A 16,351-nucleotide genomic window follows, 5' to 3' on the forward strand; every position below is an offset into this window, starting at 1 on the left:
GTAAATAAGAATTTGTTCTTAACTGACATGCCCAGTTAAATAAAGTTAAAATAAAATCATATGTATTACAGATTGACGCAAATTACATTTCAGTCACTTAACAGTCTCAACCAAGTTCTGCTTACACTTGTTTCATCTTAGGAATATGTTGGTTAGGCTACATTGCTTATTACCTTTTCAAAAACATGAAATGTTGGATACAACGTATGTAGCATTAGATACGTCATAATTTTTTGTTGTTGAGACTTTTACAATAGAGAGACTATTTTTGTGTAAGCCACACGATGGCGCCCACGGCCAAAGCCATTCGGTGAGGCGGAAGTTGTCATTTGCAAAAAGGAAACGTGAGAGATTTGATCTCTCTTCCGGATAATAGTTTTTTTTTTTACGTGTTTTGTAGGATATAAACCAAGAGTTTCTAAACCCAGACTCGCAACATCGCAAGCAGACAAGACCGGGGTTTGAGAAGTCAATGAGAGAAGTAAAAAGTTATTCCTTAGTAGTTAATTTTCTCGAAATCCAAAGGCATAACCTATATTCGAGCCAAGTAGTTGAACATGTTATTACTCCAAACTCGTGAAAGTGACAAACTGACGCGTTTTCATTTAGCTCCCATTGGAAACGACAGGTTGTGGTCTATCTTGGGTTCGATTGACACAATGATGTGTTTCTGCGCATGAGCATAGCTATCCAACGTCGCCTACAAGTCTTCATACTGTACTGTCTTTGATATAATATGTATCTCTATATCTGTTACTGGTACATAACCATTATACCATAGAATAAGAAGCTCGCTTGCTACATTTTGACTACGTGAAATGTAACGTTATAGGCGAAACAGAATAATACCAACTTGTCGACTTTCATTCCGGTCAAAATGTCTAAACTACAGTTGCTGAACGTGTATGTTACTGAACGACTAACAGCGGCTGTTGCAGAGATATCCGTGGCGGTCGACAGAACAGTAGTAGAGTTGTATGAAGAAATCTCCCGTTCTAAGGAGGAGAATAACCGTCTGCGGAGGCTGTTGGATTTGGTTTTCAACCCGGAGATAAAGTTACACAGAGCAGGTTTGTATTGACTAGCTACTGTATTTGCCAGAATATATTCCGACCATCGACCCTACACTTCGTTTACAGCTGCATTGGGGTCGGACCCCATTCATAGTCATAGATGCTAACTGCTGCTGCAGCCCAATTGATGATAGTATATTCTGGTCAGGGGACTTCTGTTAATAATACGAGCCCCTACTCTCGTTCTTAACATTAAAACACATCGCTTGGGGTAAGGTTTTGGAAACATAAGGAACGTATTCTTCATATCAACAATAGACTATTTCCAAAATGACTGTACACAGTAGGATTGGGGTTAGTGTTCCCACGGCCATATCTCCATGTTTACAGCTCTTTTTAAAATGGTATCTTTACAGAAGACAAATGGAAGACATACTCGGTCACCTGTGCCAATTAGCTATCTAGCGTGGGCCGAACACCTGTGTGTATTAGAGGTCTACCTCTAGTGTGTATCCATAACTGGGGAGGAAGTGTAGTTCGACAACTGGGGGCACACACAGCATATAGATCTGTGCAGTAAGTGTATAATTATTTATTTGAAAGATTATTTATTGCAGATCGGGGTTATAAGCATATGTTTCGAATGAATGATTCGAATTACTTGGACATTCGTTAGTGATGGGGGAAAAAGGAGATAGTTAGTTACATATAAGGATATTTTTTAGATTATATATCCCATCGTTTTGAAAATATAGCATATGTTTTGCTCATTCACCAAAACTCCATATCCTTTTCTCCATTTTCTTTTTAAAAGGGGAGCCAATTCGTTTTCAGCACAATTATTTCCATGACTGATCAAAACGTGTTTTCTCTCTCTTGTCCCTCAGGAAGCTGATCAGACCCCAGTGCAGCTGTATAGCACGTGTAGGAACCTATTCAGGCTACCTCTGTATTAGCTCAACTTACATGAATCAAACTGAAATCAAGTTAATACAAGAATTGAGCTTCAATTGTAATATTGACTCTATAAAAATGTTTTAATCAATAACATGGAAGTGATCAAATAGCTCAGTAGCATTTTTAACATTGAATTCTAAGTAGCTTTATACTTCTCCATCAGATGCCCAGCAGCTCACTCTCCCCATATCTGAAGAGCAGGTTCTCCCTGAACAGCAGCACTGTGAGCAGGAGTGGAGCCCCAGTCTAATTCAGGAGGACCCAGTGCCCACACAGATTAAAGAGGAACAGGAGGAACAACAGACCAGTCAAGAGGAAGATCAGCTTCAAGGGCTCTTTGATACCAAAGACTCCATATTCACTTCTCCCTGTGTGGAAAGTGACTGTGATCAGGAGAACCCATCTCAGCCCTCACATCTTCACCAAACCCAAACTGTTGAGGACAGAGAGAGGGACCCTCTACTCAACAACACATCTATAGAGATCAAACTAGAACCTGATGTAGAGGACTACAGAGTATCAGAACCAGCCAGTGACTCTCAGCCCCTCTCTGCAGTAACTCCAGACTGTTCAGCAGCTCAGAGTGAAAACATGGAAAGTGAGGATGAGGTGGAGAGTAGAGGACAACAATCAGGGTCTAAGACACTCAAATCAAAGAGAAAACAGATTGAGAATGGAGAAATCTCTTATACCAATACTGGAGGCAGGACGGCCACTATGTTGCCCCGTTTGACATCTAGTCAAACGTATTCTGCTCCTTATTGTTGTAAGGTGTGTGAAATATTTATTTAATTTGCAAAAAACACACACAGAGCATAAAGAATGCCAGTGTGTTGTGTGTGGAAAAAAACCTATATATTCTACAGAAAGTATGACAGGCCACCTACAAACTCATACTGAAGAAAACATTTCTTGTCGTGATTGTGGCAAATGTTTCTCTAAAGAATAGGGATCACACAATACATAGGAGTCACACAGGAGACAAACCATATGGGTGTAATCAATGTAGGACATACTACACACAGAACGTACATCTTAACCTGTTAACGCCTGGTGTGACATGTCACGTTGTCTTTAAACACCTGGGGCCTCATTTATCAGTGTGTACGCACAAAACATTCTCTAAACCTAGCATGTCACGTTGTCTTTAAACACCTGGGGCCTCATTTATCAGTGTGTACGCACAAAACATTCTCTAAACCTAGCATGCGCCCGTTTTCCCGCAAAGATTGGCATTCATCAGTTTTGAACCTGATAGGAAAGTGTGCGTATCTCCGCCCATTCATATACACAACTCCTAGTGGTTGATCAACTGTATTGCAAGCAAATGTCATTTTGGTGGAATTGGTTTGATGGAAATTATAATAATGGCTAATATAAAGACAATGTAATCCTAATGATAAAACTGATGCATTTGCCGTTGGTATGTCATACATATATTAATTTACTTTTACTATTTAAAGTCCTAAATCATAATCATATTACAGGACATGTCTATTATTATATAGGACTAAATCATAATCATATTACAGGACATGTCTATTATTATATAGGACTAAATCATAATCATATTACAAGACATGTCTATTATTATATAGGACTAAATCATAATCACATTACAGGACATGTCTATTATTATATAGGACTAAATCATAATCACATTACAGGACATGTCTATTATTATATAGGACTAAATCATAATCACATTACAAGACATGTCTATTATTATATAGGACTAAATCATAATCACATTACAGGACATGTCTATTATTATATAGGACTAAATCATAATCACATTACAGGACATGTCTATTATTATATAGGACTAAATCATAATCACATTACAGGACATGTCTATTATTATATAGGACTAAATCATAATCATATTACAGGACATGTCTATTATTATGTAGGACTAAATCATAATCACATTACAGGACATGTCTATTATTATATAGGACTAAATCGTAATCACATTACAGGACATGTCTCTATTATTATATAGGACTAAATCATAATCACATTACAGGACATGTCTATTATTATATAGGACTAAATCATAATCACATTACAGGACATGTCTATTATTATATAGGACTAAATCATAATCACATTACAGGACATGTCTATTATTATATAGGACTAAATCATAATCACATTACAGAACATGTCTATTATTATATAGGACTAAATCATAATCACATTACAGGACATGTCTATTATTATATAGGACTTAATCATAATCACATTACAGGACATGTCTATTATTATATAGGACTAAATCATAATCATATTACAGGACATGTCTATTATTATATAGGACAAAATCATAATCACATTACAGGACATGTCTATTATTATATAGGACTAAATCATAATCACATTACAGGACATGTCTGTTATTATATAGGACTAAATCATAATCACATTACAGGACATGTCTGTTATTATATAGGACTAAATCATAATCACATTACAGGACATGTCTATTATTATATAGGACTAAATCATAATCACATTACAGGACATGTCTATTATTATATAGGACTAAATCATAATCACATTACAGGACATGTCTATTATTATATAGGACTAAATCATAATCACATTACAGGACATGTCTATTATTATATAGGACTAAATCATAATCATATTACAGGACATGTCTATTATTATATAGGACTAAATCATAATCACATTACAAGACATGTCTGTTATTATATAGGACTAAATCATAATCACATTACAGGACATTATTATTATATAGGACTAAATCATAATCACATTACAGGACATGTCTATTATTATATAGGACTAAATCATAATCACATTACAGGACATGTCTATTATTATATAGGACTAAATCATAATCACATTACAGGACATGTCTATTATTATATAGGACTAAATCATAATCACATTACAAGACATGTCTGTTATTATATAGGACTAAATCATAATCACATTACAGGACATGTCTATTATTATATAGGACTAAATCATAATCACATTACAAGACATGTCTGTTATTATATAGGACTAAATCATAATCACATTACAGGACATGTCTATTATTATATAGGACTAAATCATAATCACATTACAGGACATGTCTATTATTATATAGGACTAAATCATAATCACATTACAGGACATGTCTGTTATTGTATAGGACTAAATCATAATCACATTACAGGACATGTCTATTATTATATAGGACTAAATCATAATCATATTCCAGGACATGTCTGTTATTATATAGGACTAAATCATAATCACATTACAAGACATGTCTGTTATTATATAGGACTAAATCATAATCACATTACAGGACATGTCTATTATTATATAGGACTAAATCATAATCACATTACAGGACATGTCTATTATTATATAGGACTAAATCATAATCACATTACAGGACATGTCTATTATTATATAGGACTAAATCATAATCACATTACAGGACATGTCTATTATTATATAGGACTAAATCATAATCACATTACAAGACATGTCTGTTATTATATAGGACTAAATCATAATCACATTACAGGACATGTCTATTATTATATAGGACTAAATCATAATCACATTACAGGACATGTCTGTTATTATATAGGACTAAATCATAATCACATTACAGGACATGTCTATTATTATATAGGACTAAATCATAATCACATTACAGGACATGTCTGTTATTATATAGGACTAAATCATAATCATATTACAGGACATGTCTATTATTATATAGGACTAAATCATAATCACATTACAGGACATGTCTGTTATTATATAGGACTAAATCATAATCACATTACAGGACATGTCTATTATTATATAGGACTAAATCATAATCACATTACAAGACATGTCTGTTATTATATAGGACTAAATCATAATCACATTACAGGACATGTCTATTATTATATAGGACTAAATCATAATCACATTACAGGACATGTCTATTATTATATAGGACTAAATCATAATCACATTACAAGACATGTCTGTTATTATATAGGACTAAATCATAATCACATTACAGGACATGTCTATTATTATATAGGACTAAATCATAATCACATTACAGGACATGTCTATTGTTATATAGGACTAAATCATAATCACATTACAGGACATGTCTGTTATTGTATAGGACTAAATCATAATCACATTACAGGACATGTCTATTATTATATAGGACTAAATCATAATCATATTACAGGACATGTCTGTTATTATATAGGACTAAATCATAATCACATTACAGGACATTTCTATTGTTATATAGGACTAAATCATAATCACATTACAGGACATGTCTATTATTATATAGGACTAAATCATAATCATATTGGAGGACATGTCTATTATTATATAGGACTAAATCATAATCACGTTACAGTACATGTCTATTATTATTATTATATAGGACTAAATCATAATCACATTACAGGACATGTCTGTTATTGTATAGGACTAAATCATAATCACATTACAGGACATGTCTATTATTATATAGGACTAAATCATAATCACATTACAAGACATGTCTGTTATTATATAGGACTAAATCATAATCACATTACAGGACATGTCTATTATTATATAGGACTAAATCATAATCACATTACAAGACATGTCTGTTATTATATAGGACTAAATCATAATCACATTACAGGACATGTCTATTATTATATAGGACTAAATCATAATCACATTACAGGACATGTCTATTATTATATAGGACTAAATCATAATCACATTACAGGACATGTCTGTTATTGTATAGGACTAAATCATAATCACATTACAGGACATGTCTATTATTATATAGGACTAAATCATAATCATATTACAGGACATGTCTGTTATTATATAGGACTAAATCATAATCATATTACAGGACATGTCTGTTATTATATAGGACTAAATCATAATCATATTGGAGGACATGTCTATTATTATATAGGACTAAATCATAATCACATTACAGGACATGTCTATTATTATATAGGACTAAATCATAATCACATTACAGGACATGTCTATTATTATATAGGACTAAATCATAATCACATTACAGGACATGTCTATTATTATATAGGACTAAATCATAATCATATTACAGGACATGTCTGTTATTATATAGGACTAAATCATAATCACATTACAGGACATGTCTATTGTTATATAGGACTAAATCATAATCACATTACAGGACATGTCTATTATTATATAGGACTAAATCACAATCATATTGGAGGACATGTCTATTATTATATAGGACTAAATCATAATCACATTACAGGACATGTCTATTATTATTATTATATAGGACTAAATCATAATCACATTACAGGACATGTCTATTATTATATAGGACTAAATCATAATTACATTACAGGACATGTCTATTATTATTATTATATAGGACTAAACTGTAATCACATTACAGGACATGTCTATTATTATATAGGACTAAATCATAATCATATTACAGAACATGTCTATTATTATATAGGACTAAATCATAATCATATTACAGGACATGTCTGTTATTATATAGGACTAAACTGTAATCACATTACAGGACATGTCTGTTATTATATAGGACTAAATCATAATAACATTACAGGACATGTCTATTATTATATAGGACTAAATCATAATCACATTACAGGACATGATCAGATACTTCAGTTGTAAGTGGCTCTGTTGCGCTCACATTTTACAGTTGATGGACAACTGTTTCACTGTTACAAACGTAGACTTCTCTTTTTTAACAAGAGCCTTTAAAGAAATCAAATGTCTCCAGTGCTGCTGCTGATGGGCTTATTGGTTGTCTGGCTATATATATTACACAGGCTGTGACCTATTTCTTGGTCGACTCATATCAACATCTCTGTGCATTAGTGGTGGGGTTGGCTAAATAACTACAACAGAACAGTGATAAAAGAAATGAAAAATGCCCAGAGCTCGTGGCTGATTGGTACCGGAGCAAAATTGAAATGGGCAGGCGTTAATGAATTTTTTTATCCACTCCACGCTCCAGCCAAATTACGCTCCACTCCAGCTCCACTCCACGCTCCAGCCAAATTACGCTCCACTCCAGCTCCACTTCCATCCTCTGGTGTGGACCATGTTAAGTCCTTAGTGATGTGGACACCGCCCCACTACAGCCCCGTCGATGTGGATGGGGGCGTGCTCTCCCCTCTTTCTCCTATAGCCCACGATCAGCTCCTTGGTCTTACTGACGTTGAAGGAGAGGTTGTTATCCTGGCACCACACTGCCAAGTCTCTGACCTGCTCCCTGTCGGCTGCCTCGTCCATGACCAGGCCGACCACCTTCATGTTTTCATCAAACTTAATGATGGTGTTGGAGTTGTACGTGACCACACAGTCGTGAGTGAACAGGGAGTAGAGGAGGGGACTAAGCACACACTCTTGAGGGGCCCCTATGTTGAGTGTCAGCGTGGCAGAGGTGTTGTTGCCTACCCTGTCCAATCATATCCAGGTGGAGGAGGGCAGTGTAAAGTGCAGTAGAGACTGTGTCATCTGTGGATCTGTTGGGGCGGTATGCAAATTGAAGTGGGTCATTTAATAGCCAACAATGCTCGAAAGTAAATAGACCCGTAGCCTATTTAAAATATTTTACAATATGGATATGCTACAGCATTGTTGTGCGATAGGAACGTGACATCATAGCCTTTCATCTCAGAGCCTATACCAAGGCAAGAGATAGAAACACAATCATGTATTGATAAGTTAAATATTGAACAACAATTTGTCTTTTTCATAAAAGTGTGGGCTGTAGCATTTATTTTTAAATTGTTCGAATAGACAATCAATCTTGCAGAATGCGCGGCCAGTGATTGACTACGGCTATAGGCAGCATGCATTTTTAGATGAAAAAAACCCTACAGAAATGTGATCAAATTTGCTATTTGTGCTTTCTTTTAGAAATTGTCATGGCCCAGTTCCAACATCTCTATATCATACAGCAAATTAGTTTGGCTCTGATTTATCAATGACAACATCATTGTCATTTGTACATGCAACAGTTTGATAAATCCCAATAATTTGTCTCACAATGCATTCTCAGACTGGTTGAACAATAACCATCTCAAAAGTAGTGTGTGTGTGTGTGTGTGTGTGTGTGTGTGTGTGTGTGTGTGTGTGTGTGTGTGTGTGTGTGTGTGTGTGTGTGTGTGTGTGTGTGTGTGTGTGTGTGTGTGTGTGTGTGTGTGTGTGTGTGTGTGTGTGTGTGTGCGCACTGGCTGTCTGTATTTCATACGTGTTCATCTTTTTTTCAGCAACCCACCCAAGAAACGTTCAACTGTTTAAGATGCTTTTGCATTCATCACTATGACGACAGTGATTAACGGCTAATAATAATAGTAACTCATTATGATAGTGATAATAATGATGATATTGTATGATTATTTGGTTAGGTTGCCACAGGCCTGAACCAAGCTAATACAAGAGGACGTCCAGCTGCTGACGCCATACACCCTCCAAAGCCACCCAAAGTGGTCCGTACTGGAGTTACTGATGATGTCCGCACGGATCAAATTGAACACTGGCCAGTGAAGTGTGAGACCCGGGGTCGCTGCAAAGTCTGCCAGAAAAATGTAACGAATACCCTCTGTCAGAAATGTGACGTAAGACTGTGTTTCACTTTTGAGAGGAATTGCTACAAGTTGTACCACATGCCTTAGTGCAAGATGTTTACGATGCAGAAATAATTACACACTGACACGATGAACAACTTGTTCAATATATATGATGCTTCTTTTGGAACGTGGATTTCAGAAGTGATGAGTCAGGCTTCATGATGAACGTTTATATTTCGATGGTTTTATGCCATTGTATTGCTATTGTTGTATTTAAATGCAATGTTACACATTGATACACACACACTCTCTCTCCTGTCTTTATCAGAGTTGAGTATGTTATGAATTATTATTGAGATTTTGTGTATTTATGAAGATTTTGCCATTTCTTTTGCAATTCAGGACTTAACTCAGGGTTATACTTGGTTCACATTGAAATAGAGCTGTAAGATTTGATAAACTGAGTGGTTTCTGTGTTTTGTATTTAAAAGAGACATATGTTACAGTATATGTAATATGTTATTTGGGTCTCCTAATCACAGCTTCATGTTCGTGCAAGGACAACTGGGTCTGGGTATCTAAGGGTTAAATGTCATATGAGAACTCATACAAGGGAGAAATCATTTAGGTGTCAACAATGTGGAATATCAAATCAAACTTTTTGTCACATGCACCGAATACAACAAGTGTAGACTTTACTGTGAAATGCTTATTTACAAGCCCTTAACCAACAGTGCAGTTCAATAATAGTTATGAACATATTTACCAAGTGGGCTAAAATAAAATGTAATAATAAAAAGTAACACAATAAGAATAACAATAACGAGGCTCTATACAGGGGACACTGGTACTGAGTCAGTGTGGAGGATATATACAGGGGGCACCGGTACCGAGTTAGTGTGGAGGATATATACAGGGGGCACTGGTACCAAGTCAGTGTGGAGGATATATACAGGGGACACTGGTACTGAGTCAGTGTGGAGGATATATACAGTGGGCACCGGTACCAAGTCAGTGTGGAGGATATATACAGGGGGCACCGGTACCGAGTCAGTGTGGAGGATATATACAGGGGGCACCGGTACCGAGTTAGTGTGGAGGATATATACAGGGGGTACCGGTACCAAGTCAGTGTGGAGGATATATACAGGGGGCACCGGTACCGAGTTAGTGTGGAGGATATATACAGGGGGTACCGGTACCAAGTCAGTGTGGAGGATATATACAGGGGGCACCGGTACCAAGTCAGTGTGGAGGATATATACAGGGGGCACCGGTACTGAGTCAGTGTGGAGGATATATACAGGGGGCACTGGTACCGAGTCAGTGTGGAGGATATATACAGGGGGCACCGGTACCGAGTCAGTGTGGAGGATATATACAGGGGGCACCGGTACCAAGTCAGTGTGGAGGATATATACAGGGGGCACCGGTACCAAGTCAGTGTGGAGGATATATACAGGGGGCACTGGTACCAAGTCAGTGTGGAGGATATATACATGGGACACTGGTACAGAGTCAGTGTGGAGGATATATACAGTGGGCACCGGTACCAAGTCAGTGTGGAGGATATATACAGGGAACACTGGTACCGAGTCAGTGTGGAGGATATATACAGGGGACACCGGTACCGAGTCAGTGTGGAGGATATATACAGTGGGCACCGGTACCAAGTCAGTGTGGAGGATATATACAGGGAACACTGGTACCGAGTCAGTGTGGAGGATATATACAGGGGACACCGGTACCGAGTCAGTGTGGAGGATATATACAGGGGGTACCGGTACCAAGTCAGTGTGGAGGATATATACAGTGGGCACCGGTACCAAGTCAGTGTGGAGGATATATACAGGGGACACTGGTACTGAGTCAGTGTGCGGGGGTACAGGTTAGTTGAGGTAATTTGTACATGTAGGTGGGGGTGAAGTGACTATGCAAAGATAAAAAATAAACAGCGAGTAGCAGCAGTGTACAAAAGGGGGGGGGGGGGGGGGTAAATGTAAATTGTCCGGTAGCGATTGAATTGTTCAGCAGTCTTATGGCTTGGGGGTAGAAGCTGTTGAGGAGCCTTTTGGTCCTAGACTTGGCGATCCGGTACCGCTTGCCGTGCGGTAGCAGAGAAAACAGTCTATAGCTTGGATGACTGGAGTCTATGACAATTTATGGGCTTTCCTCTGACACTGCCTAAGCGAAGGTATATACTGAACAAAAATATGAATGCAACATGTAAAGTGTTGGTTCCATGTTTCATGAGCTGAAATAAAATATCCCAGGAATGTTCCAGAAGCACAAAAAGCTTATACCTCTCAAATGTTGTGCACCAATTTGTTAAGATCCCTGTTAGTGAACATTTTTCCTTTGCCAAGATAATCCATCCACATGATAGGTGTGGCATATCAAGAAGCTGATTAAACAGCATGATCATTACACAGGTGCAACTTGTGCTATGGACAGTAAAGGCCACTCTAATCTTAATTTTCAAGGTAATGGGTGATTTAAACTTAGGCCGCAAGAGACGTCAGGAACTTGGCACCTTACCACTGTGATCTAACCGACCAGAGCTGCATTTGTTAAGTGTTATTATCAGAGTGCCAGTGGACTGCTGCTTTAGTGAGTGTTTCTTGTGAGGTTTTCTGTCCTCAGATACAGAGAGCTGTGAAAGCCTGTCTGCAAATTAAGAGGTCCCAATGAGGAGCAGTGGTTCTCAGTCCTGGGGACTCAAAGAGGGGCACATTTAGATTTTTGCCTCAGCACTGCACAGCTGATTCAAATGATCAACTCATCATCAATCTTCAAGTGGTATTTATGTATTCATATTGATGGTATCCTTGATATGATCCTGCTGTTGTCACATGCTACACATGCACATGTGTGTGCACACCCATCTATCTATCCAAGGTTATCATGATTTGATATGAGATATTATACTTTTGTAATCCACAATGACCTGGTGATGTAAAAGTCTAATAATTACATTATCTTCCAAATCCCTACAGATACCTTGTAACTGAAGATTCCTTCAAAACGATGTCCTACAGTTGCCATGTAGGGCACTGCACAGTTGGGTGACCAGGGCCATCTGGGACTGCCTCCTGGAGGAATTCAGGTGTGTGAAGGCTACCTGTGTCCTGCATAACTTCATGAGGATGGACATGAGGACCAGGAGGGGATCTGCAGCTCGCAGCCGTGTGCCAGAGGAGAAGTCTGCTGCTCTGCAGGATGTTTCAAGCATGGGGACCAACAACGCAGAACGGGAGGCAACCCGTCTGGGAGCTCTTCACCTCCTACTTCTTCGAAGAGGGTGCTGTTCACTGGCAACGCCATAGACTACACTATGCACAACCAAAGGCTATTTTAAGAGACATCCACATTGCAATAAGAGTATTCTTCCATTTACGTAGCTATGTCAACTACAGTTATTCAATTCCCATTTTCTCTCCCTTTGATTTCTACTTCTCAGGTGAGGGTGCTGTTTAGGTAAGGGTGTGATGTCTGTACAAAACCAAAACAGGCTATTTTAAATCACCCATGTTGAAAAAAAGTAAAACAATTAGACACCCTATAAGCCACACCTACACACTCATGTATCAATCTGATTGATGGATTGTGTTGTGCAGTAAGCAGGCTCAGGTGTATAACTGTGGCTCGTTCCACCGTCAGAGAATAGGCAAGAGGGCCAACCATGGAGAATAGTAAGACACTTCATTATTTCTACAACTACGCTATATTGTTTGTCCTCGTGTTTCCGTGCATGTTTTTCAGTATAAAGTACTCTGCAGCCACTTAGTGTGGTGTGGACACCAGGTGAGGCCACACAGATTCCTGTTGAACACTGTCTCTTTAACTACCTTATTATCTCAATAACAGTCTCTCTCCTTCACTTCATCCCTCTCCCCTCTTCTCCCTAAATCCTCTAGGGTTATATCAGCTGTGTTGGTGAACCCCTCTCTCTTCTGAACTGGCTACATAGAGGGCACAGCATGATCAGAGGTGAGAGGTCACTTGGTCGGGTCAACAGGAAGTATTATTAAAGAGACGCTTTACATTGAAATATAGATAGAGATGCAGTCGTCCCAGAGTTAATGATCCAAGGTCAGTTTAGCATTTCACCTCCTGATGATTATGATGCCTGAAATTGTTAGAATAAAGACAAAACACAAGGCTTAAACATGCTCTCTCTTTCTCCATCTGTCTGCAGGTATGTTTTGATGTGAGAGAGGATGCCAACCCCCAGTCCCATCATCGCCACCTCACCCGCTCTAGTGGTTAGAGTGTTGGGCCAGTAACAGAAAGGTTGCTGGATCGAATCCTCGAGCTGACAAGGTAAAAAAATCTGTTGTTCTGCCCGAGCAAAGCAGTTAACCCACTGTTCCCTGGGCACCGAAGACTTGGATGTCGATTAAAGAAGAAAGGGTCTAAACCATCTGAACCAGATGTTTTTTTGGGGTCAAGTTTAAGGAGCTCCTTTAACACCTCAGACTCAGTGACCGCCTGCAGGGAGAAACTTTGTAGCAGGGCAGAGATCAAGCTGATCCTAAAGAGGGAGAAGCATCGGGGATAGTCGCATTAGAAGGGGTGGGAGATGAGGAAATGTTGGAAGGACAAGGAGGCATGGCTGAGTCAAATGGGAATCCTGACTTAATGAAGTGCTGATTTAAAGAGCTCAGCCATGTTCTGACATGAGCAAGAACTCTGATTGCTTTTTTTCATTTAACCTTTATTTATACAGGTAATTCACATGGAAATACAATTAAGTTTGCAAGAAAATAAACAAAACATTTTAACATAAATGCTCACATATCCATAGTAGGGTTGTACAAGATGTGATGAAAATATGATGTGGAAAACTATCCGTCACGTAGAGCAGGGCACGGGATTGTGTGAGTTCTATACATTAGATTTTCTATCTGAAGGTTTTAATCTACTCAGGATTAACTCAATTGTCATATGTTCTCATTGTTGTGAACAGTTCTCATGTGTCTTTTACAATTGGCTTCATCAGTAAAGCATCTGCTACAGTAGCTGCAACAATAGGATTTCTCCCCTCTGTGGATCTTTATATGTTTAGTCAAGTTTCCACGCTCAGTGAAGCATTTCCCACATTCTTGGCACTGATGTGGTTTCTCCCCTGTGTGAACTCTCATATGCCTGCTCAGGGTTCCACTTTCAGTGAAGCTTTTTCCACATGTTTTGCACTGATATGGTTTCTCCCCTCTGTGGATCATCATGTGATTGGACAGGGTATTCTTCTGTGTGAAGTATTTCCCACATTCTTTACACCTAAATGGTTTCTCCCCTGTATGAGTTCTCATATGATTTTTAAGGTGTACTTTCTGTGTGTAGCATTTACTACATTGAGTACACTGGTATGGTTTCTCTCCTGTATGACTCCTAATATGTGTTTTGAGATCACCATTCTTAGAGAAACATTTGCCACAAACATGACAAGACATGTTTTCTTCAGTATGAGTTTGTAGGTGGCCTGTCATACTTTCTGTCAAACATAAGTATTTTCCACACACACCACACTGGCATTCCTTATGCTCGGTGTGTGTTTTTCGCACATGATAGATTAAAAAACCGTTTGACAGAAAAGTCTTCCTACACACCTTGCAATAATGAGTAGTAACACTAGACGATGTCAAACGGGGCAACATTGTGGCCGTCCCCTTTTCTCCTTTCTTTGTCTGTTTTCTCTTTGATTCGAGTGTCTTAGACCCTGATTGTTGTCCTCCACTCTCCACCTCATCCTCACTTTCCATGTTTTCACTCTGAGCTGCTGAACAGTCTGGAGTTACTGCAGAGAGGGGCTGAGAGTCACTGGCTGGTTCTGATACTCTGTAATTCTCTCCATCAGGTTCTAGTTTGATCTCATCAGTTGTGTAGGTGAGTAGAGAATCCCTCTCTCTGTCCTCCACAGTTTGTGTTTGGTGTAGATGTGAGGGCTGAGATGGGTTCTCCTGATCATAGTCACTTTCCACACAGGGAGAAGTGAATATGAACTTTATGAGATCAGCCTCCCCAAGTCCTTGAAGCTGATCTTCCTCCTGATTGGTCCTGAGTTCCTCCTGTTCCTCTTTAATCTGTGTGTGCACTGGGTCATCCTGAATCAGACTGGGGCCCCACTCCTGCTCAGGGGGAACCTCCTCTTCAGATATGGGGAGTGTGAGCTGGTGGGGATCTGAAAAATGAAAAATAAGAAATATAAAGATGCTGATCATTCAATAAGTGTTTTGTCTAACTCTAAATGCATAGTTTTCTTCGGCAACTACAAAATGTTAAAAAGCTAGCTAACTTGTTTATTGGTTTTGGTACACAGAGAATACTGCTGTGGGATTCAAAATTACAATTGCAGCGTTGCCTTAGTACTTGTATATTTGCAATCGTGTATCTTAAGATTCTATCTTGCCAAGTTGCCATATGATTGACGTGTGTTAATACAGTTGCAAGTCGTCAATGCAAACCTCTGTGTGACTTTATCTGTCGGTTGAAAACCAAATCCAACAGTCTTCGTAGGCGATCATTCTCCTCCGTCGAACGGGAGATTTCTTGATGCAACTCTACTACTGTTGTCTCTATGGCTACGGATATCTCTAGAGCAGCAGCCGTTAGTCGTTCAGTAACATACGCGTTCAGAAACTGTAGTTTAGACATTTTGAGCGGAATAAAAGTATACAAATTCGTATTATTATTGTGAACAAAGCAACCATTTGTTGACGTAGGCCTAGTTCCGCATCTAGCTACGTCATTACTACTCGT

The 16,351-nt window shown here is 38.4% G+C and overlaps 2 protein-coding genes across 2 annotated transcripts; one reads left to right on the forward strand and one right to left on the reverse strand.

Moving 5' to 3' along the window:
- The first annotated feature begins 426 nt into the window (after positions 1-426).
- LOC139366078 (uncharacterized) lies at positions 427-10,290 on the forward strand. The gene is made up of 3 exons (XM_071103166.1): positions 427-1,070; positions 2,134-2,741; positions 9,431-10,290. Exons 1-3 carry the CDS (start codon positions 878-880, stop codon positions 9,695-9,697), a joined length of 1,068 nt encoding a protein of 355 aa, XP_070959267.1. The 5' UTR covers positions 427-877; the 3' UTR covers positions 9,698-10,290.
- Positions 10,291-14,292: 4,002 nt separating this feature from the next.
- On the reverse strand, positions 14,293-16,339 carry LOC139366077 (zinc finger protein 2-like). Its single transcript, XM_071103165.1, has 2 exons — positions 16,057-16,339; positions 14,293-15,773 (listed from the first exon to the last, which is right to left on the reverse strand). Exons 1-2 carry the CDS (start codon positions 16,244-16,246, stop codon positions 14,536-14,538), a joined length of 1,428 nt encoding a protein of 475 aa, XP_070959266.1. The 5' UTR covers positions 16,247-16,339; the 3' UTR covers positions 14,293-14,535.
- Positions 16,340-16,351: the final 12 nt, after the last annotated feature.

The sequence above is a fragment of the Oncorhynchus clarkii genome, chromosome 14 (assembly GCF_045791955.1).
Source record: "Oncorhynchus clarkii lewisi isolate Uvic-CL-2024 chromosome 14, UVic_Ocla_1.0, whole genome shotgun sequence".
Taxonomy (NCBI): domain Eukaryota; kingdom Metazoa; phylum Chordata; class Actinopteri; order Salmoniformes; family Salmonidae; genus Oncorhynchus; species Oncorhynchus clarkii.